This window comes from Oryctolagus cuniculus, chromosome 12 (genome assembly GCF_051225735.1).
Source record: "Oryctolagus cuniculus isolate XC-2025 breed Fujian yellow rabbit chromosome 12, ASM5122573v1, whole genome shotgun sequence".
Classification (NCBI taxonomy): domain Eukaryota; kingdom Metazoa; phylum Chordata; class Mammalia; order Lagomorpha; family Leporidae; genus Oryctolagus; species Oryctolagus cuniculus.
In genome coordinates this window covers 85,895,245-85,916,817 of record NC_142878.1, presented here as the reverse complement: position 1 = coordinate 85,916,817, position 21,573 = coordinate 85,895,245, and the positions used below count along the sequence as shown (strand labels likewise).

The following is a 21,573-nucleotide window of genomic DNA, read 5'->3' as shown; positions in this document are numbered from 1 at the left end:
GTGGTCCCCAGTCTAGAAGAGACAGCCTAGACTGTGAGAGAAGGGCGAGCTCTGGTTCTGCTCTGGGGAGCTTCAAGGGCGCTGGTTCACCCAGGGCATCTACCGTTCGCTGGGCTCCCACAGTCATGACAGCACGCTCTGTTCTTGTTCTACCCCAGCACTTCAGCAACTACTGATTTTTCCCCACGTCTCTGAACAACTTGTGGGCCAGTGGCTGGCTCTTAAAACTTTTATTATCCCCGGAATTAGGGCCCTAGTAACTTCCAGACTTGTGATTGAAAACTTGAACATAACAAATCTAAGTCCAAGACATCGCTTACATTGCTGGCAGTTTGGTGCTTCTAAACTATGGAAAGATTGTGTCATTCTTCTGCTTAAAGACAGCCAAGGGCTCCCTAGAGCGTACAGTAGAGGCCAAATGCCTTCGCACAGAAGCTGCCACCTGTCAAAACACAGCCCAGTGTGTCCTCTCATCTGGTCATCCCCACAGTCCGCGTGTTCCAGATACATCAGTGTCTGCCGTTATAATCTTTTTACAGCACTATCCATGCCTCTGCAATAGGCTGTCCCCTCCTCCCAAGTCCCCGAGTTTAAAGCAGAATGTGGCATAAAGTCACATGTGACATGCTGTCATCAGCTCTGGACACTTAAAGAGCTGGGTGACAGAACAGGCTGAAGAAATGTTCCTTTTGCCTCCGGCCTCAGAATCAGCCCTTACGGCATGCAGATCTGGCTGAAGAGCCCATAAGAGTATTTTAGGCATGGAAAGCCAAGACACTCTGGCAAAAACAAACAAACACCTAAATGATAGATCTCTGTGAGTCAGATCCCAGTGGAAAGAACAGGCCATCAAAGAAGGAGGTACCTTTCTCTGAAGGGAGAAGAACTTCCACTTTGACTATGACCTTGTCTAAATATGATCAGAGTCAACGAACTCAAAAGGCTTCCATAGCCTTGGCAACTCATGACAAGAGCCTAGGGTGATTACTGACGCCATAAACAAGAGTGTCAATTTGTTAAGTCAACAACAGGAGTCACTGTGCACTTACTCCTCATATAGGATCTCTGTCCTTAATGTGCTGAACAATGTGAATTAATGCTATAACTAGTACTCAAACAGTATTTTACACTTTGTGTATCAGTGTGGGTGCAAACTGTTGAAATCTTTACTTAATATATACTAAATTGATCTTCTGTATATAAAGATAATTGAAAATGAATCTTGATGTGAATGGAATGGGAGAGGGAGTGGGAGATGGCAGGGTTGCGGGTGGGAGGGAAGTTATGGGGGGAAAAGCCATTGTAATCCATAAACTGTACTTTGGAAATTTATATTTATTAAATGAAAGTTAAAAAAATAAATAAAAAAAGAAATGTTCCTTTTGCAATTGGAAAGGGAGACTTTCATATTTAATTACTGTCCCGGAAGTAGCAGTAAAAGAAATGACCTTCACTGGAAAACAACAGAGCTCTCCTTTGTGTATGCTAGGTGTCAACAATGAACAGATACCCAGTAAGAACTACGGATTTTATTCCTTTAATAATCACACCTTACACATTTCTTCCCCAAGGACACACGTCTTCACACTATGTCAAGGAGAAACATACTTTATAAGTAAGCTCTCGTTAAGCATCTTTCCTGGTTCTCACCCTGCAATTTTCTGGAAAGGTCAACAGAAGGGTACTTCTTCTCACCTTAGAGTGGGAAATCAAATCCCACCAAGTGAGAGCGGGAGGCAGTTCCCCCTGCAGGATCGCAGTGCAGGAGGAAAGCAGAATGGTGCTACCCAAGCCCCTGACATCCGGAACCATACCTTGGGGTTCCCGCCTCCTTCTTTGGCCGCGTACAACATCTGCAGGGCAGACTCTGCGAGCGTCTTGGTCTGGTCCAGCACCGTCATCTGCTGCTGATGGTCAAGAATCTTGGAGGCGACACCAACTGCGGCCAAGATCAAGGGCTCGAAGTAGCTCGCCAGCTGCGTCACCTTTCAGGAAGAAAAGCCACAGGTGCATCTCGTGAGTGTCTCCTTAAGAGGCATCCCTGGTGGGGAGAGGGTTGGGGACAAGGACAAGGTGCCTCACAGGGAGAGGCAGATCCGCTGGTTGACTTTGGAAAGCACTTGCTAATTAACAGACTCCTGCTTAGTTTTTGCTTCCTTTGGGAAGTTTTTCATCTCCTTTTTTGCATATGGTAGAGGTGTTAAGGCTTCCACTCTGGGACCCAGAGTTAGAGATGAGAACTTTTAGAAACAAAAAGAATTTTAAAGAACCAATGACAGAAGGGGGAGAAGAGGAGGAACAGGACAGCAAGGGGTTGAGAAACAAGCCTGAGATGGAAGGAACCTTCACAAGCTTCGAAGGAAACCAATTCAATCGCCTTGTGCTCCAAGCACAGTGGCCAAGACTTGGACTAGAGGAATAAAAAAAAAAAAAAAAAAAGGCAAAACAATTTCCCATGAGCCTATATGCTTTGTTTATGATCAATTCAACCTGGGGGACGGAAAAGCTTTTCAGGGCAGCCAACCACTGCACCAGGATAGGCCTATTTGCAGGAGGACAATGCCATCTGTACAACAGGTACGGGCACCAAAGGTCACCAGCTACGTGCCACAGGCCATGTCACACACACTCACCAAGTGCATCCCACATGGCAGGCTCTCTGCTGAGTGCTTACCACACATTTTCTCATTCAATTCCCACAACTTTCAGAGGTAGATACAAATGGAGAAACTGAGGCTTAGGTTGAGCTGCTCGGAAAGGAGACAGGAAGCAGGCATGTGACTGCAGGACTGGCTTTCAACGACTGTGCCCCTACCATCTCTGCGATTCCCATTATTACAGATGCCCCTGGCTGAGACGCCTCAATTCAGGCGTTTTCAATTTTCCCAGGGTGGAAGGTGTAGCTATGTAACCGCTCCGGTTTTCACTTGCAGCATAATATTCAATAGATGTAATGAGTTCTTTAAGACTTTATTATAGAGGCTGGTACTGTGACACAGCAGGTTAAATCCCCTGTCTGCAGCGCCGGCATCCCATATGGGTGCTGGTTTGAGTCCTGGCTGCTCCACTTCCGATCCAGTTCTCTGCTATGGCCTGGGAAAGCAGTGGAGGATGGCCCAAGTCCTTGGGTCCCTGCATCCACGTGGGAGATCTGGAAGAAGCTCCTGGCTCCTGGCTTTGGATTGGTGCAGCTTCGGCTGCTGCAGCCATCTGAGGAGTGAACCAGTAAATGGAAGACTCCCGCTCCTGCCTCTGCCTCTCTGTAACTCTGCCTTTCAAATAAATAAGTAAATCTAAAAAAAGACTTTATAATAAAATAAGCTTTTTGAAGATGACTGTGCCCAACTGCCAACTGTAGGTTAACGCAAGTGCTTTGACCACATAGAATAAGCTATGATATTGCACAGGTCAGGTATATTAGATGTGTTTTTTTTTTTTTTTTTTTAATTTTTTGACAGGCAGAGTAGACAGTGAGAGAGAGAGAGACAGAGAGAGAAAGGTCTTCCTTTACCGTTGGTTCACCCTCCAATGGCTGCTGCGGCCAGCGCGCTGCGCTGATCCAAAGCCAGGAGCCAGGTACTTCTCCTGGTCTCCCATGCAGGTGCAGGGCCCAAGGACTTGGGCCATCCTCCACTGCCTTCCCGGGCCACAGCAAAGAGCTGGCCTGGAAGAGGGGCAACCGGGACAGAATCCGGTGCCCCGACCGGGACTAGAACCCGGTGTGCCGGCGCTGCAAGGTGGAGGATTAGCCTATCGAGCCGTGGCGCTGGCCTAGATGTGTTTTCAACTCATGATATTTTCCAGCTATGAAAGTTTATCAGAATGTAATCCTGTTATAAGCCGAGGAGCATCTGTGGGCTAGCTCTCCTGCTGTATCAATACTGTGCTTTAGAAGTTTACTGTTTGGTGTTTGTTTATAACTCTGTGAAGAATTTAAAATAAAGTTCCAGAATAATTTGGTAGAACCCTTTATACATAGCATCCAGAATACTCTATTTATAAAAAAAAAAAGCTTTAAAACTTTAATTTCAGAAATAAAAAGACAGATTTAGAGACAGGGCAGAAAGAGACAGCGCTCCCATTTTCTGGCTCATACTTCAAACACCTTCAACAGTGAAGACTGCGCTGGGCCACAGACAGAGCTGGAAGCTTGATCCAGGTATCCCATGTGGGTGGCTGGGACCCAGGTACTTGAGCTGTCACCTGCTGCCTCCTAGGAGCTGGAGCCAGGGCTTGGACCTAGGCAGGCGACTCCAACCCGTAGAGGATGTAGGTGTCTGGACTAGTGGCTCCACCACCCTGCCAAATGCCTACGCCCAGAATATCAACATCCTACTCCAACACTTTCTGTGTTCACTTCATAAGTCATAATCTACTCCCACTCTGATAAAGCACAATGTCACAAGCTGCAATTTCTTGTTCAGCACCTCATTCTGGTGGCAGTGACAAACTGCCACATTCTTCCCATCAAGTGGATTTAAGTTCAGACCTTGAGCCAGCAATTTGCTCACTGCTTCTTTCTAACATATGGGAGGAAAATGAGTGCTGAGCAGAGGCAGACAGCAGGTCCACGCCACAGAGCAGTCAATGGGCAGAAACAAAGCCAGGCCAGGGGGATCATGAGGGTGATTGCGGTGAGGAAGGCAAGGTACGTGAGGAGGAGTGTGGTGAGGAAGGCAAGTGTGTGAGGAGGAGTCCAAGCTCCTTAGAGCTGACAGTGAGAAAGACTAGCATGAGCACTTTGCACAGCTTTATCTGGTTACCTCCATTATGGTTACCTTTTTTTTTTTTAAGATTTATCTATCTATCTATCTATCTATCTATCTATCTATCTATTTATAAGGCAGAGTTATAGGGAGAGAAGAGAGAGGGAGAGAAGAAGGGAGGAAGGGAGAGAGGAAAGAAGGGAGGGAGGGAGAGAGAGAGAGGGAGGGGGAGGGAGGGAGGGAGAGAGAGAGAGAGAGAGAGAGAGAGAGATATCTTTTATCTGCTGGTTCATTCCCCAAAGGGCTGCAACAACCAGGCTGCAGCCAGGAGCCTGGAACTTCATCTGGGTCTCCTATGTGGGTGAAGGGGCCCAAAACTTGGGCCATGTTCCACTGCTTTTCTCAGGTGCATTAGCAGGGATCTGGATCAGAAGTAGAGCAGCCAGGACTTGAACCAGAGCCTGTAAGAGATGCCAGCATTGCAAGTGGTAGCTTAACCTGCTATACAACAACACGGGCCCCCATTATGGTTATCTTACAGATGAATTTTAAAACGCTGGAGCAGGGCTACTATAGGCTTCTGTGTGAAATTTATTTACTTATTTTTAAAGGTTTATTTATTTATTTGAGAGGTAGAGTTACAGACAGAGAGAGGGAGAGACAGACAGAGAGAGAGAGATTAGTTCACTCCCCAAATGGCAGCAATGGCAGGAACTGGGATGATCTAAAGCCAGGAGCTTCTTCTGGGTCTTCCACATGGGTACAGGGGCCCAAGCACTTGGGCCATCCTCTGACGCCTTCCCAAGCCACCAGCAGAGAGCAGGGTGGGACGTGGAGCAGCTGGGACTAGAATTGGTGCCCATATGGGATGCTGGCACTGCAGGCAGAGGCTTTACCTACTATACCACAGGGCCAGCCCCCCTTCTAAGAGTTAGCACAGAGTTAAACAATAGAGCATTGTGAGTGTTTGCTGCCCAATGCCGATGCATTGGGTCTAGGGAGGCACCATGAATGGTGGCCCCCAGAAAATCCACGTCCAAATCCCTGGAACCTGTACACATGACCTTATGAGGAAAAGAGGTCTTTGCAGGTACATTTGAGTGAGAATCTTGAGATAAGGTCATTCGAATTAAAGGGTAAGTCTTAAAGCCAGTCAAAAGCATCCACATGAGAAACAGAAGAGGGGATATCCAGGAGACAAGGTGTTCAGGGAGACAGCGGGAAAAGGCAGAGAACCGATGCCTGGAGTCTGCTCTGTCGCCTCCAGGGGGAGCCTGGCGCGCCCAGCACCCTGACTGTGGACTTCAGGCATCAGAGCTGTGAGGGAACGCATCTGTTCTTTTCAGACGCCCACTTTGTAATACTTTGTTACAGCAGCCACAGAGGTGTGCAGGTGGGGCCTGGGCACATGCATTTCCCATCATCTCCAGGTGAGGCTGGGCTGGGGCCTGTGCTGCAAGGAGGCAGGGGAAGCAGTGTGGCGATTCATACTCAGTCCTGGCCCTGGGTACAGCAGGCTCATCGCTCAGTTTCTCTGACTTTTCTTTTGGAAGGTGGGAGGCTGATTTAGCCAGAGGGCCCAGAGTCAATTTCTAAGTCAAGGGACATAAAGATCCTGGTTTTCTCTTGATGTTACCCATGAACGTCAGAGTCATGCTTTGTGCTAAGCAAGTGCCCGCAGAGACAGGAGCACTGACCCCAGAGATGGCCAGGACACGTTCCTACGAGACTTGGAATCAAAAGCAACTGCTCAAATGTGGTCTGGCTTCTCTGCCAAACTCAGTTTCTCCACGATGGGCAAAAAGGCCCCATCCTCCAGGCCTGTGCCTCTCCCACTTCTCAAACCTCTTTATATGCAGGCAGACAAAACCTTGTCTTTAAAATTTTTTAAAATATATTTTGTTTGTTTGAAAGACACATACCCACCCACCCCTACACACACACACACACACACACACACACACATAGATTTCTCACCTGCTGGTTCACTCCACAAGTGCCCACAATCACTGGGGCAGGGCCAAGCTAAAGCCACAAGCTGGAAACTTAATGTGAGTCTCCCACATGGGTGGCAAGAACTCCAGTATTTCAGTTATTGCCTACTGCCTCCCAGGGCACACATTAGCAGGAAGCCGGAGGCAGCAGCAAAGCCGGGACTGGAATCTAGGCAATCTGATACGGTGTGTGGGCATCCCAAGGGGCAGCTTCATTGCTGCATCCAATGTTTGCTCCTGTTTTCTAATTATAAAGGAACTCAGTTGAAAAATAAAATTTTGCACATATGAAAAGGCAGATACACACTGGCCACGTTCAGTCTTCAAAACCCCTCCTCAGAACCAGCAGGAAGCTCAGCAGTGCTGGAGCTATTCTGTAATCTGAAGAAGCAAGAACATTGATTTTGTAAAATCAATACCTGCGGAGAGGACTCTGGCTACCGTCTTTCTCGATATGCACACCGATGCTGGCAGCTGCACTGGTAACTACCGGGAAACCCTGGTGGCTTTTAAAATGCACTTGGTGGCCTCTCCCTCTGGAGGCACAGGCTGTATGAGAATCCAGCTCTCCTGGAAGGATTTTCAAAGTGAACCCCAAGAGTCAAGAAATCATCTGGTGGGGGCTCGTGCTGTGGTGTAGTAGGCTAAGCCTCTGCCCGCGGTGCCAGTTTGAGTCCTGGCTGCTCCTCTTCCAATCTGGCTCTCTGCTATGGCCTGGGAAAGCAGTGGAATACGGCCCAAGTGCTCGGGCCCCTGCACTGACATGGGAGACCTAGAAGAAGCTCCTGGCTTCTGATTGACCCAGCTTCTGCTGTTGCTGCCATCTGGGGAGTGAGTGAACCAGCGGATGGAAGACCTCTCTGTCTATCCTCTCTGTAACTCAGTCTCTCAAATAAATAAACCTTTAAAAAAAAAAAAAAAACAGCTGGCACCTCCAACAATGTGGGATGGACCTCAGAGAAACGACTCCTTTGGAGTGACTATGGTGGGTGGAGCAGCCAAGTCTGCAAGTTCACCTGCTCCTAAATACACTGTGTAAGAAACCACAGGACAATGTACCCTTTGACACAAAGGAAGGGGGCTGGCCGGTCAGCCAGCCAGCAAAGAAAGGTGGAAGACTCCAGGCAGGGACTGTCAGTTTCAGGTACCAACTTCTTTCAGCCAAGGTCAAGAGCAGCTGATGACTCTAAAGTTCCTGTTACCCAAAGGGTCGGACCCACAGCCCGAGAAATTTTACTACTGCTTCATCTCGAGCCTAGGGGAAGTCAGAACCTTAAGTGATCATCTTTGGAGAAATGGCCAGAGGGAGCTGAGTGCCATCTTCTGCAGCTTGAGCCAGCCCTGACCTGGGCATAGCCATCTTTCAGGACTAACAACAACAAAATAGGGAGATACCTCTGTCTCACGCACACACGCGCGTGCACACACACACACACACAGAGGCTCTCAGCAGCAACCCCTAGGTGCCCATTACCTTATGTCCCAGCTGGGCTGCCTCTCCCCGAGCCGCTGTGGCAATGGGATCGATGAGGTGCCCGATTTCCTGGACCACCGACGTCAGCTGTTCCTGCAAGGCCTGAGAAGGAGAGAATGGTCAAGTTCATCTGACACCAGCTCCCCACAAAGCCGCCCTGATTTCAAAAGGCCCGTGGGCAAGATGAGGGAGGCCACGCGGACCAGCCACCAGTGGCTGGATGCACACCACTGAGTGGCTACTCCGTGCCTTTCTCGGTGATGCCCAAACTCCCCTCCCCGAGCTGGACTCCTCTATCACTCCTCCCAGGAGACACGAGGCGAGCCCCAGAAATGCTTTTCCTGCTGGCTCCTGGCTGCTGCCCACCCTGCCAACTGAGGCTCCTGGCATCTTTCCCTGGAGCTATTCAGCACAGTTACTGGAAACGTGGAGCAGCCATGGCTTTCCAAGAAGGAAAGACAACTCGGTCCAAATGCAGGCACATAACTGGGGTCTGAGGAACATCCAGGCTGCTGTGTTCTCAGAACTTAAGGTGAGGGGAAAGGAGGGTGACTTAAAAATGAGATCAGTCTCTGAAGGCAGGACTGCTTCCCCAGGGGAGACGCCTACTGAGCTCAGCTCAGACACCTGTGCGTTGCACCTGGTGGTATGCATACCAATACTGAAAACAACACCCTTAAGGCACTGCTTCTCAGATCTGCGAGATGTCAACTTCTCCACCCCAAAGACATGAACTCACTATGTAAGACAAAAGGCAAGAGAGCTAGACTCTGCTGGGAGGATGAGGGGATCAAGACTATGAACCAGTAGTGGGACAGATCCCATCCCTCTGTAGGAATCTTCTTAGGAGCTTTGCTCGACAGACTCGGGACTGGCACACCCCAGCACAGGACACTGGAGGTCTGCACACACCAGGGTGGAAGTAGGAGACTCCTGACAAAGCAACAATGTCCTACTCATCAGAACTGAGAATCTAACCCTGGCTCCTTCCCCAGAAAACAACACTGCATGTGGGCTGCAGATCTCTGGGCAGAGGTTACTCAATGACAGGAATGTATGAATATGCAAACTTAAAAATAAAGACTAGGAAAAGAAAAGCAGAAAGAGTGAGAGAGAGAGAGAGAGATGGGGGTAGACAGAAATTTCCAAACAGTCTGACAATATCATTTAGTTCATGACTTGTTATTTTCACATTCATTCATAGTGTGATTACAGTCAAGCACACAAGACTATTCTAGCAGGGTTGTTTTATTATGGATGCTTTGCTAAATTAAGTATGGCAAAATCAGCACAATTAAAGGGGAGGATTCACTTCCCAGTGAGAAATTCAAGAAAGAAGACCCACTTGCTCCTCTCTGCTTGGACTTAGGGTAGTGGCAGGGAAGCTAGAGTGTAACAGTGCTGTGAATAAAAGTGAGCATTACCAAATCTGTCCTGTGCAACTGCAGCACATTTAAGAAAAAACTTAACAGTGGTTTTGAGCTTCAACAATAACCACAAAACTGCTAAACCTAACTAAAGAAAGAGATACACTCCACACTATGAGATGCTAACCCTGTTCAATTTCAGAATTGTCCTGTCTACCCAGGGGATGTTTTTTCCGGCTCTTACTATCAACAAGAAGGCTACAGATGTCTAGAGTGACTTGGGACTTAAAATCTTCTTTTTGTCTGTCAGACTGAAGGGAACCCTAAAACTTGGCAAAGAAATAGTCCTGCTCTTTGTTGAAGTTCCTGGAGACAGTGTCCAAAGCTCCTGGGTAATGGATTCATGGGCAGTATGGCAAACATCAGCAACTAGCCCACATACACTCATTAACCACCATCGGGCACCAGGCTCCGTGCTTCAATAGAGGAAGGAGGGTGAACCAAGAGGCTCTGCATAGGTAATAGAAAAAAAAAAACCCAAGACAGAAGCAGAAAAATTCTATTCCAAACTCTGGAATAGAAAGGACAAAGGGCTCTAAATTAGTAACTGAATGCAAAAGATTAAGTTAGAATTCTTTACTTCTGATTGGACCAAATGCATTATCAGTTTAGTGCCAAGCTTACCCACTGATGAATAGTGCACCGATGACAGCAGAGAAACATTTGAAATTTACATGTGCTGGCTGGCTTACTGAGGTGTTAAACTGCATATGGCAACTGTGCCTTACCCACACACTCTAAATGACCCACATATGGGGAATCTCCCCCATATTTCAGCTACACCCTCATACCAGGTGTATTCCCTCCCTAATCCAGCCTGCTCCATCTGCGCTATCCTTCTAAGACTTTTCCAGGTCGGTCCCCAAAGGAAGGTTGTCCAATAAGCAAACTCCATGATCAGAAACATTTTGGCCCCACACATTCAGCCTCCCTAAGCCTGACACTGAGACTCTTCAGCACTCAGTGCTTCTGAGCCATCCCAGAGCCCCAGTTTACCTCCACAGAGATGTCGTCCCTCGTGGCCAGGCTCTGGCTGACAGCTGCCAGTGAGGCTTGCTCGATGTCCCGGATGCACCGGTTGATGCCATCGATGGAATAGTCGCACTCTCTCTGACCAGGGGCCTTGTCCCTGGAAGGGACAGTGGAAGTCAAACACAGGCTCCACGGGGCTCAAGTCCCACAACCTGCCGCAGCAATGGTGGGCCAGGAGCCCCTGTCCATTTCGCACACCACTCAGTCACCTTATTTAAAGAGTGAATCCCTGATCCTTGCTGGGCCATGCCTGGCTGTGTAGTCCACACATTTCTCCACAGTTGAAATAACTCCATTTACTTCCTGTGCAAAAGACATGGTGCTGCCCTCACCTCATGCTACGCCAGGCAACTGCAAAAAGCAATCTGGACTTGGGTTCTACATCCACTGACTTAAGCCCAGACCCTTATATTTAGAAAAAGGTCAAAGTTATTTGCAGCACAAACTTACTATGTTCTCCATGTTACACAGTAATCACAAAGTCCTGAGTTATGACAGGAGTTAAAAATATTTATATTTGTCTTTGCAAGGCATTAAGAAAAAAGATAATAGCAGTTTTGAGTTTCAAAAATGACCATGAAACGAAACATAACTAAGGGAAGAGGTACATGGCACACTGTGAGATACTAACTTTGGTCAACTTCAGAAAAGTTCCATCTACTCAAGGATGCTTTTTTAGGCTTCTACTGTCACCAAGAAGGTCAGAGACACCTAGAGTTACTGTAAACACTAGAATATTCTTTCTTATAAAGATTTATTTATTTCAAAGGCAGAGAAAGGGACTGCCAAAGTTACAGAGACGACAGACAGACATAGAGGCCTTCCATCTCCTGCTTCACTCCCCAAATGGCCACACAGGCTATGGCTGAGCCAGGCCAAAGTCAGCGGTTTCATCCAGGTCTCCCACATGGGGGCAGGGGCCCAAGGACTTGGGACTATCCTCTGTTTCCTTTCCAGGCATATTAGCAGGGAGCTGGGTTGGAGGTTGAGCAGCCAGTACTTGAACCAGTGCTCATATGGGATGCTGGTGTTGCAGACAGTGGCTTAACCCACCATGCCACAATGCCAGCCCCAAGATCATTCTTTTTGTCTTATTATTAAACTAAAGGAAACCCCGAATCTTGCTAAGTAAATGGTCACTCACGCTCTCTGCCTTAGTTCCTAAGGATACTCAATGCGGTAAAACTGATGGCTTTGTCTAGAGAGAGCCTGAGCATGTCTTGGGGAATGCCATCTAAATCCTTTTGGATGTTTTTTTGACAGTAAAATGGAAACAATAGCAGAAAACAAGGTTGTTGTGAAGATTAAATAGGCTGTTACAGGTAAAGTGCAGGGCTGTGGTTAAGTGCTTAAATTTTCTGTTACTGTTGTGACCACTGGTCTCAAAGAGATAGAGAGAGACGTGATGAAGATAATGGTCAACAGTGTTACTATTGAATGAAAAGTGCTTATCCCATTTCTCTGCAAGCTGGGAGCCATCTCCAGAGGGGAAACTGACCTGATAGACGTGATGAGACTCTTGATGGAGTTGGACACGGTGTGGGAATGTCCAGCGAGCACAGACCAGGTGGGTGGGTCTTTTGGGTTGATGGCCAGAGAGCGGGCGGTGCGGATGAGGTATGAAGAGCTCTCCAGCATGGTCTTGGCTGAGACCAGGATGGGTTCCTGTGCCTGGGAACCCTAAGATCAAACAACAGAGGGGTCACAGGCAGGTGCACAGACACGAGTGAACGAGTTGGGCACTAGAAAGTCTTCTTCTTTGCCAAGTCACCACCTCTGCCCTTTGGAAGGAGACACAGAAAGCAGTGAACCGTGGAGTTGGGCTTACACAGAGCCTGGACGGTGGAGAGCTGGATGGACATTCACTCCTCCAGCAGCATTTAAAAGTGTGGCACATTCCAAGAAAGACTCAACTCCAGACCTGTGCACGGAATTCAACATATAAAGCTAGGATACTATCTCCCAAGAAATGTGTGGTTGCTAAGACTCAGAACTCTGTGCCTGCAACATCAATAAGAGGGACAGTAGCCTACATAACGAGAGAGACAGCTTAAACTGTCCATACTCATTCTGCACCCTACAGAGTCAGCCAGGGATGGCGTCTGCTACCATCGCCGCAGAGACTCCCTACCTCCGAGCTGATCTGTGCAGGAACACTGACAAACTCAGGGTTCGAGGCGAACGCCGCCAGGTTCTCCACGGCCTCGATCAACGGTGCGGTGGCAACACGACACTTATTGCGGTTGTCTTCAGAAAAGTCCCCATCCAGGGCCTGCAGGGGAGAAGACGTGGAGACCTCACTGCACCGAGAAGCAGAAATCACCCCGGAACCACATAAGCCTCCTCCTGGTGAAGGAAGGCAGTTCAATGGCAGTACAGGAAAATGGTACATTTATATAAACAATTGGGAAGAAGCAACGGGAGAAATCGCTGCCATCAAGCAGAGGGGCCCTGCTGGCTGCCCTAAGACGTGGATGTGTAGCTCATGGGGACTGCAGACTTCCCGGTCAGTACCCACCCCCACTGACTCACAGGACACAGCAGCAGATTCAAACAGTGCCCTGCTCCTCATTCCCTCCAAACCGGTTTTGCTGAACCATTCCTTCCTGGGCTCCCTCTCCTCCAGTTTTATTCAGAGCAGGTCTATGCCCTCCTGAATAATGAAAATGCTTCCCACTGTGTGACACTGTATCTGGACGTCCCTGAATGCATAGAGGTTTGGCTGGTCTGACTGCCATTTTCAAACAAACACGACAGACCCCAGTGGCATGGAGTAGACTAGAATTACTGCCCTCATCACAGGAGTAAATCTTGCACACGTGGTATATATTTAAAAGGCCAGACACAAAACAGTGCCTGCTATACCATTCCATCAGTGTAAAATACAAACACAGGTGGTGCTCCTCTACAGTGTTGAAAATCAGGCCATTCTCTGGAGTAGGGAAGATGACAGGGAGCGCTGGGGGTGGGCAGGTGGGCTTCGAAGTGCTAATTATAAGTACCATTCTGTTTTTTCATTAGCTATGGTTTCCAAGGTATGTTCAGCCTGAAAAACTTAACTGAGCTCTACATATGATTTTTTTTACCTCTATGTATTCTTTTTAAAAAATGATTTATTTTTATTTTATTTATTTGAAAGGCAGACGGGAGAGACAAAGAGAGAAAGATCTTCCATCTACTGGTTCACTCCCCAAATGGCCATGGTGGTCAGGGCTGGGCCAGCAGAAGCCAGAAGCCAAGAACTCTACCTGGGTCTCTTACATGGGTGTCAGTGGTCCAATTACTCAAGCCATCACCTGTTACCTTCCTGGGCACATTAGCACAGAGCTGCATCAGAAGTGGAGCAACCAGGACTCAAACAGATGCTCTTACATGGGATACAGGGGATACAGGTGGCGGCTTAACCCACTGCAGCAGCCCCCTCTATTTATCTAGTGCATCATAATTAAAACAAAATTAGCAGTAGCTAACATTGGCATCAAGTGATGAGCTGTATGGCTGATAAACAGCGGGGATGGATGAGAATCCAGGATTGTGGGCTGTGCTCTGCAATGGCAGGCTTCCTCAGTAAGGGTTAACACTTATTTCCAAGGTTGCTCAACCCGGGGCTCCGCCTCCTGAAGACCAAGACTGTTAGAGTCAACAGCCTGCAGGGACAAGACAGCTACATTTGCATAACACAAACATCCTTGCTAGATGACCAGTTCAGCTTTTAACTTAATCATCATGAGCAATATATAAAAGCCAATTTAGGCAATGAGAGAATGAAAAACTAGAGGCAGTGACCCAGCAAACTGGGTCTGAGATGGGAGCATTTCTGCAAGAGGAGACAAGCATGGTCGGCTTGAAGGCTATTTCTCAATAATAACTACATTCCAATCAAGCCTTGGCAGTGTGGGGTAATAATTACACATCCACAATGCTAAATTTCCAGTGGAATTCTCATGAGCCTGGCTAATTCGTCATCTTTGCTAATGTAGTGCTTGCAATGGCACAGGCCCTTCCCCCACCAGACACGCACTGACCCTACCCTCACCTCTCTGACCCCAACATTCTTCCAGGCCTGATGGAAACCTTACATGCTGCCACTCCTGGCTCCTGGCTCCTGGATACAGCCTCATTTTTTTTAAAGATTTATTTACTTATTTGAAAGGTAGAGAGGGGAGGGAGGGAGAGAGAAAGAGAGAAAGAAAGAAAGGGAGAGGGAGGTCTTTCATCTATCTATCTATCTGTTTACTACCCCAAAAGCCCTCAATACCCAAGGGTTAGGCTAGGCCATGCCAAAGCAAGGAGCTGGGAAGTCCACCCAGGTTTCCTATCTGGATGGCAGGAACTCAAGGACTTGGGCCATTATTGCTGCCTTCCAGGTGCTTGAGCAGAAAGCTGGAGCAGAAGTGTGCAGTAGTTGGGACTCTGCCCCCAAACACCTGCCCCTATACAACCTGATTTCTAACTGCCAATGATTCTTTTAGCAAATGTTGATTCATGCTGCTGGCACTGGTGGTGCACAAGAGACCCAGACTCAGGCCTCCAGTCTCTCTGCACTACTGACATCACTCCTTGACTGGCCCACACCAGGCTGCGGAGCCACGTGGGAATTCCAGAGGGAGGCAGAGTGGTCACCACCTGGCAGGAGCCTGACAAACGTGGTCTAAGCACAGGCGAATGAGTGAAGCAGGCAGACAAGAGAGTTCTCAAGTGAAGGGCACTCACCGCACTCTGCCACTGGCTGGGTGACTTCTGCCAGCCACACCACTTCAGTGGGACAACACAGCTTCCAGCTCCACCGCAGATGTGGAGTTCCCCTTGCCACTTCCCCTCCTCCCTGCCTCTGACCTCTCCCCATTCCTACTGCCCACAACCCTCTCAGTTTTTCAGGGACGAGGGCACTGGAGCAAGCCACCAGTTCATCAATGAACTTAAACAGAAAAGGTGACAACCTGGGGTACATCCCAAGCACGCATTCTCTAATTAGGCAGTTTCATAAAGTGCACCAGTAGGTTGAAGAGACTAGGTGTACTTTTTCGAGCACAGTTCCTTAAAAAAAAAAAAAGGTGACATTTCCTGTACCCCAGTGCCATGGCTGGGACAACAATGAGAATGTCAAGTTATGCTCAGTGCTGTACTCCATTTTCAACCAAAAAGACCTATTTCCTCCCAAAGATGCTTTTGGCATCAGAAAGGATGGTTTGCACAGATACTATTTCACTTCTGAATGCTCCCTCCACGGAGCCAGGCTGAGCCACCCAAACACACAAAATTCTCCAATGTGCCCAAGGGTGAAACTTTCAGCAGGCTCAAAAGTTTCCTGGTGGTCATTCCTTGTTACAGAACGTCCAACAGGCCAGCCATAATGACAGGGGAAATCCACTAAACCACACAATCCAGCCACCTCAGGGCAAGGGTACTCCAGACCCCCGGGCCAGCTCCTCTGAGTACTGTCAGCAAAATCTCACAGTTGAGTGTGCAATAATCAATATTCTTTAGGACCTCGAAGCAACCTTACAGATAATTTAATCCCCATCCCCAACTTTCCAGACAATAAAATCAGCACCTGGAAAGTGTCATGCATTGTCAAGGTCACCCCACCACTTACCAAGACTCCTGGCTTCCCCCTCCTTTCCTACTGACCACAGATGAAGGCAACAAGAATAAGTCGTCAGCATCCTCAGAACAATTTTTTCCTCATTTTTCTTGCAAAGAAACTGACTCTAGCAATGCCAACCCAAAGATGACCAAGAAAACCTACTCACAGCCAAGTCAAACTGGATTACTGAGAGCGGCCTCGGATGTCTGCGGTGCGCACTGGAAGTGCTCCATGGCAGAGCCCTGAGCTCAAACTCCGCCGAGAGGGACAAGGCCAAACTTCAACTTCTCAGAAAAACAAAAGCTGGTGTTGCATAATTTCTGCTTGGCACCCAAACCTGAGTGACTGCACATTTAAAACAACATTCCATTCCATGCATCTGATTCAAGGCTAGGTAATGAGCTGACCCAAGACAGAAATGCTGGCTAATGCACATGTGGTGGTCAGCAGAGTGAGGTCAGCCATGGCTAGGGGCGGTGTCCTTACCCACCTGGAATTTAGAACCATCTCTGGGAGTCAGCGGAGCTCCAAGAGTGAGCTCTTGTTGAGCTGTACTTTGGGGCTTTAAAGGATGCCATCGGTAGAGATTAAGATCATTGGATGCACACTTTGTCTATGGAGGCTGCTCACCTCCCTCCAGGTCATCTGCCTCCCTCCTTTCTGCCTGCACAGGTGTGGCTGCTGGGATTTGCACATGGGTGTCTTCGTAAAAAGGAAAAACACTAGGCTAAGAAGTGTGCAGCGGAGAGTAAAATGCAGTGGCGAGGGCAGCTGTCCTAAGTATTGAGGGAATTAAATATTCATTTTTCTGTTTGACAGGATACTCTACCATCCCTTCCAAACAGGAAATCTATTCAGTACATAGCACAGCATGTGCGGTGAAATGACTTTTGTAGCATTTGCTGATTAGCAAATTCAAAACAAAGCTCAGAACTCCTGGTCAATCCTGCCACACAAGGCCAACTGAAAAGCCAGGCACGCAGTGACAAGTTAGGGCCAGCGTGTTGGCTTCTGCCGCTCCTGCATCGCTCCTGATCCCAGGGTGCTCCCGGGAGACGGGCCTTTATCTTCTACACATCGCAGCCACCCTCCATCCTTCCTCTGATGTCTCTGCACAGGCCTATCTTTGAGGCCATCACAAGAGCTCATTTGCTGCAGAGAATTGCAGAGGGTTTGACACTGTGAGCAGAATCTGAAGAGAAAATGAGATCTGAATAGAGATGCTTTATAGAAAAATGGGTCAGGATTTAAAACCAAGCAGGCGGTAGCAAAGAAAGAGCTCTGGGAATGCCTTTGGAATAAACAGCTTCTCCACCTTTTTCTTCCCTGAGTCCATATCTAAATCTTTAATGAAGAGAAAAGCACTGATGTTAACTGAGCTAAGTGCATGACGCAGCACCAGTGACGTCACCGCTTTCAACCATACCCGCATGGCTCTTCCTCCAAACTGACACACAGGAACCCTCGCAAATGTGGCTGGGTCTTTCTCCCCAGCCTGCAGAGAAGAATTGGATTCTCTCCCCCAGAATGGAACAGCATGCCAGGCTGATAGCTGGAGCTCTGGGGGCTTGGGTCTGAACTCCTAGCCACCACTTACTGGCTGCGACACCTTAGCAAAATGATTTAACCTCTTTGCACCTCAGTTTCCCACCTGCGAAGCGGGGCTGACGAGCACAGGCTGGCTGTGTCAACTGAATGAGTGATATACACAAAGCCCAGAATCAACACTTTAAGAAGCACAATGTGTTCACAGCTAACACCAAGAAGTACAAAGGCAGCTGCTCCCAGGGTCACGGGCATCTGGTCACTGGCTTCAATGATTTCTTTATTTTCAATCTACTCACTATTGCCTTCAGTCAGGCAGGGTATTTTTTTCCTTATTTCTTCATGTTTTTTGAAGATTTATTCTATTTGAAAAGCAGAGTTACAGTGAGAGAGACAGAGAGACAGAGAGGCAGGGGGAGGGAGAGAGAGAGAGAGAGAGAGAGAGAGAGAGTGAGATAGAATCTTCCACCCACTGGCTGGGACTGGATCAGGCCAAAGCTAGGAGCTTCATCCTGGTCTCCCATGTTGGTGGCAGGGGCCCAAGCACTTGGGCCACCTTCCACTGCTTTCCCAAGACACATTAGAACAGAGCTGCATTGGGGTTGGTGCTGTGGCATAGGGGGTAAAGCAGTCACTTGTGGTGCCAGTACCCGATATGGGCGGCAGTTCAAGACCCGTGGCCTCCAGTTCCTATCTAGCTCTCTGCTATGGCCTAGGAAAGCAGTAGAAGATAGCCCAAGTGCTTGGGCCCCTGCATCTGTGTGGGTGATCCAGAAGCTCCTGGCTTCAGATTGGCCCTGCTCCAGTCATTGCAGCTATTTGGGGGGTGAACCAGCAGATGGAAGATCTCTCTCTGGCTCTGCCTCTCTGTAACTCTGCCTTTCAAATAAATGAATTAATGTATAAATAAATAAATAAATAAATACTCTTTAAGGGAAAAAAAAAAGGAACAGGATCGGAAGTGGAGCAGCCGAGATTCGAAAGGGTTTAACTTACTGTGCCACAATGCCAGTCTCTCTCCATTTTTTAAAAAAGATCCTTTGTTTAAAGAGCTAGGGAAGTGCTGATAGATGTAACTGCCCTGCACTCTGGCCAGCTAGCTTCCTTCCTCCTTTGGCTCCTGCCAGGCTCATCTCGCGAGTGACTTCACGTGATCATACAGGTTTTGCGCAGTGAACCAAACGCGAGCTGTGCCACATCCTGCACTCAGATGAGAACTAGGCAGAGCGCCATCACTTTCCCACTCACCCCAGCGACACAGAAGATCCTCCAACCTCTCTGCAAGTGGAAGCCTTCAATAAAAAGCGCTAACACCATGGATGTGAGGGCGATCTGGCTGCAACATCCGTCACCCCACTGATCGCCAGGGTTGATCTGGCTGATCTGGCTGGCTAGGCAGGTGTCCCCTTCCTCCCTCACCGCTCTATGTCCGTCCCTCCTGAAGCTGCACACTCGTCGAAGAGGATGACCTTCCCCGCTACAGGAGGACCGGTCTTTGGTCAAGGGTATACGAGTAGCTTACTCCCATGCTAGAACCTCCAAACAAGCTCTCAAAAAGCGTTAACACCAGTGCAGCCACCCGCCGACGCCTGCCCCAGCAGCGGTCGGCTTCACACAGGACTCAGAGCTTGCTTCCCATGACAATGCTCCTTTGAGGCCCATGGAGTGTGGGTGCTGGGCTACCTGCCTGGGGTCTGCTATCCTGGCTGTGCCTGTCTGTTCACAGCTGCCTGCTGCCTGCTGGTCCCAGCTGAGGGTAGACTGTGATGGTGGTTTCACCACTCACTGAAAAAAATGCTACAGCCCAGCCATTTCAATCCTCTCTTTGCAAGTTAACCCTGCCTCTGACCCCAACTCTGCCCATGGATTTCAACCCCAAGATGACTTTGTGAGACACAGAATGCTCAGTTTTTAGAAGCTGATGTTCTGGGTCAGTGTTGTGCCTCAGTGGATATTGGCGCCGGTTCCTATCCCAGCTGCTCTACTTCTAATCCAGCTCCTTGCTACGGTGCCTGGGAAAAGCAGAAGAGGATGGCCCAAGTACTTGGGCCCCTGCCACCCATGTAGGAGACCTGGGTGAAGCCCCTGGCTCCAGCCTGATCCAGGCCTGGCCTCTGTGGCCATCTGGGGAGTGAACTAGCAGATAGAAACTATGTCTCTCTCTCTGTGTGTGTGTCTCTGTGTCTCTCGTTCTCTCTGTTATGCTATCAAATAAATATTTTTTTTGAAGTTGATGTTCCGTCCACTATAAAGCAGATATCACTGAAGTGATTAAAATTACTTTTTAAAAAAAGATTTATTTGAAAGTCAGAGTTACAGAAAGAGAGAGAGAGGGAGACACAAAAACAAAGAAAGATCTTCCATCTGCTGGTTCATTCTCCAAATGGTTGCAATGGCCAGGGCAAGGCCATGCTGAAGTCAGGAGCTTTGTCTGGGTTTCCCATGTGGGTGGCAGGGGCCAAACACTTAGGTAATCCTCTACTGCTTTTTTCAGGCTGTTATCAGGGAGCTGTATTGGAAGTGGATTAGCTTCGATAGCAATCACTTTTAGGGGCTGGTGCTGTGGCGTAGCAGGTAAAGCTGCCACCTGCAGTGCTGGCATCCCTTATGGGCACAGGTTCAGGTCCTGGCTGCTATACTTTCAACCCAGCTCTCTGCTCTGGCCTGGGAAAGCAGTAGAAGATGGCCCAAGTGCTTGGGCCCCTGCACCTGTGTGGCAAGACCCGGAGGAAGCTCCTGGCTTTGCATCAGCACCACTCTGGCTGTTATGGCCAATTGGGGAGCGAAATAGTGGATGGAAGACCTCTCTCTCTCTGCCTCTCCATCTCTCTCTGTGTAACTCTGACTTTCAAATAAATAAATCTTTTTTTTTTTTAAATCACTTTCAATAAAAGCATTGTAATTTCTCATTTCTGTCTCCCTCTGTTACTCTCTTGGTCCAGATATATCTAGTATAATGGTAGAGGGCTCAACCAGCCGCTTGAAACTACCCCAAGTTAACATCCTAGGGTAATTCTTTTTTCTTTTTTTTTTTTTTTTTTTTTGACAGGCAGAGTTAGACAGTGTGAGAGAGAGACAGAGAGAAAGGTCTTCCTTCTGTTGGTTCACCCCCAAATGGACGTTACAGCCAGCGTGCCGCGCTGATCCAAAGCCAAGAGCCAGGTGCTTCCTTCTGGTCTCCCATGCGGGTGCAGGGCCCAAGCACCTAGGCCATTCTCCACTGCCCTCGCTGGGCCACAGCAGGGGCTGGACTGGAAGAGGAGCAACCGGGACAGAATCCAGTGCCCCAACTGGGACTAGAACCTGGGGTGCTGGCGCCGCAGGTGGAGGATTAGCCTAGTGAGCAGCTGCGCTGGCCCATCCTAGGGTAATTCTAAAAGGTCACAGGTGGTTAAGAGGCCATTTGTGATGCCTATATCCCTTTATTGGAGTGCCTGGTATATGTCCTGGCTCCTCCATTTCTGATCCAGCCTCCTGCTAATGCATATCCTGGGAGGTAACAGGTGACAGCTCAAGTCCTTGGGCCCCTGCCACCCACATGGGAAATTCAGACTGATTTCTAAAGATTTATTTATTTCTTTGAGAGTCCGTGTTTCACAGAGAGAGGAGAGGCAGAGAGAGAGAGAGAGAGAGAGAAAGAGAGAGAGAGAGGGAGAGAAAGTCTTCCATCTGATGGTTTACTCTCCAATTGGCCGCAATGGCTGGAGCTGCGCCAATCCAAAACCAGGAGTCAGGAGCTTCTTCCAGGTCTCGCACGTGGGTATAGGAGCCCAAGCACTTGGGCCATCTTCCACTGCGTTCCTAGGCC

At 48.5% G+C, this 21,573-nt stretch overlaps 1 protein-coding gene across 43 annotated transcripts in view; it reads right to left on the bottom strand.

The window, feature by feature from the left end:
* TLN2 (talin 2) overlaps positions 1-21,573 on the bottom strand; it is a 479,276-nt gene that overhangs the window by 68,226 nt on the left and 389,477 nt on the right. For 42 of the 43 annotated variants that reach the window (XM_070054308.2, XM_089310520.1, XM_070054305.2 and 39 more), the window contains 5 exons: positions 12,765-12,905; positions 12,132-12,313; positions 10,598-10,730; positions 8,175-8,276; positions 1,815-1,985 (listed from right to left, as the gene is read on the bottom strand). In XM_070054308.2, the coding sequence (XP_069910409.2) occupies positions 1,815-1,985; positions 8,175-8,276; positions 10,598-10,730; positions 12,132-12,313; positions 12,765-12,905 (729 nt within the window). Of the gene's footprint in view, positions 1-1,814; positions 1,986-8,174; positions 8,277-10,597; positions 10,731-12,131; positions 12,314-12,764; positions 12,906-16,386; positions 16,509-21,573 lie in introns of those variants that run through there. The other variant, XM_089310521.1, reaches the window with a different exon arrangement.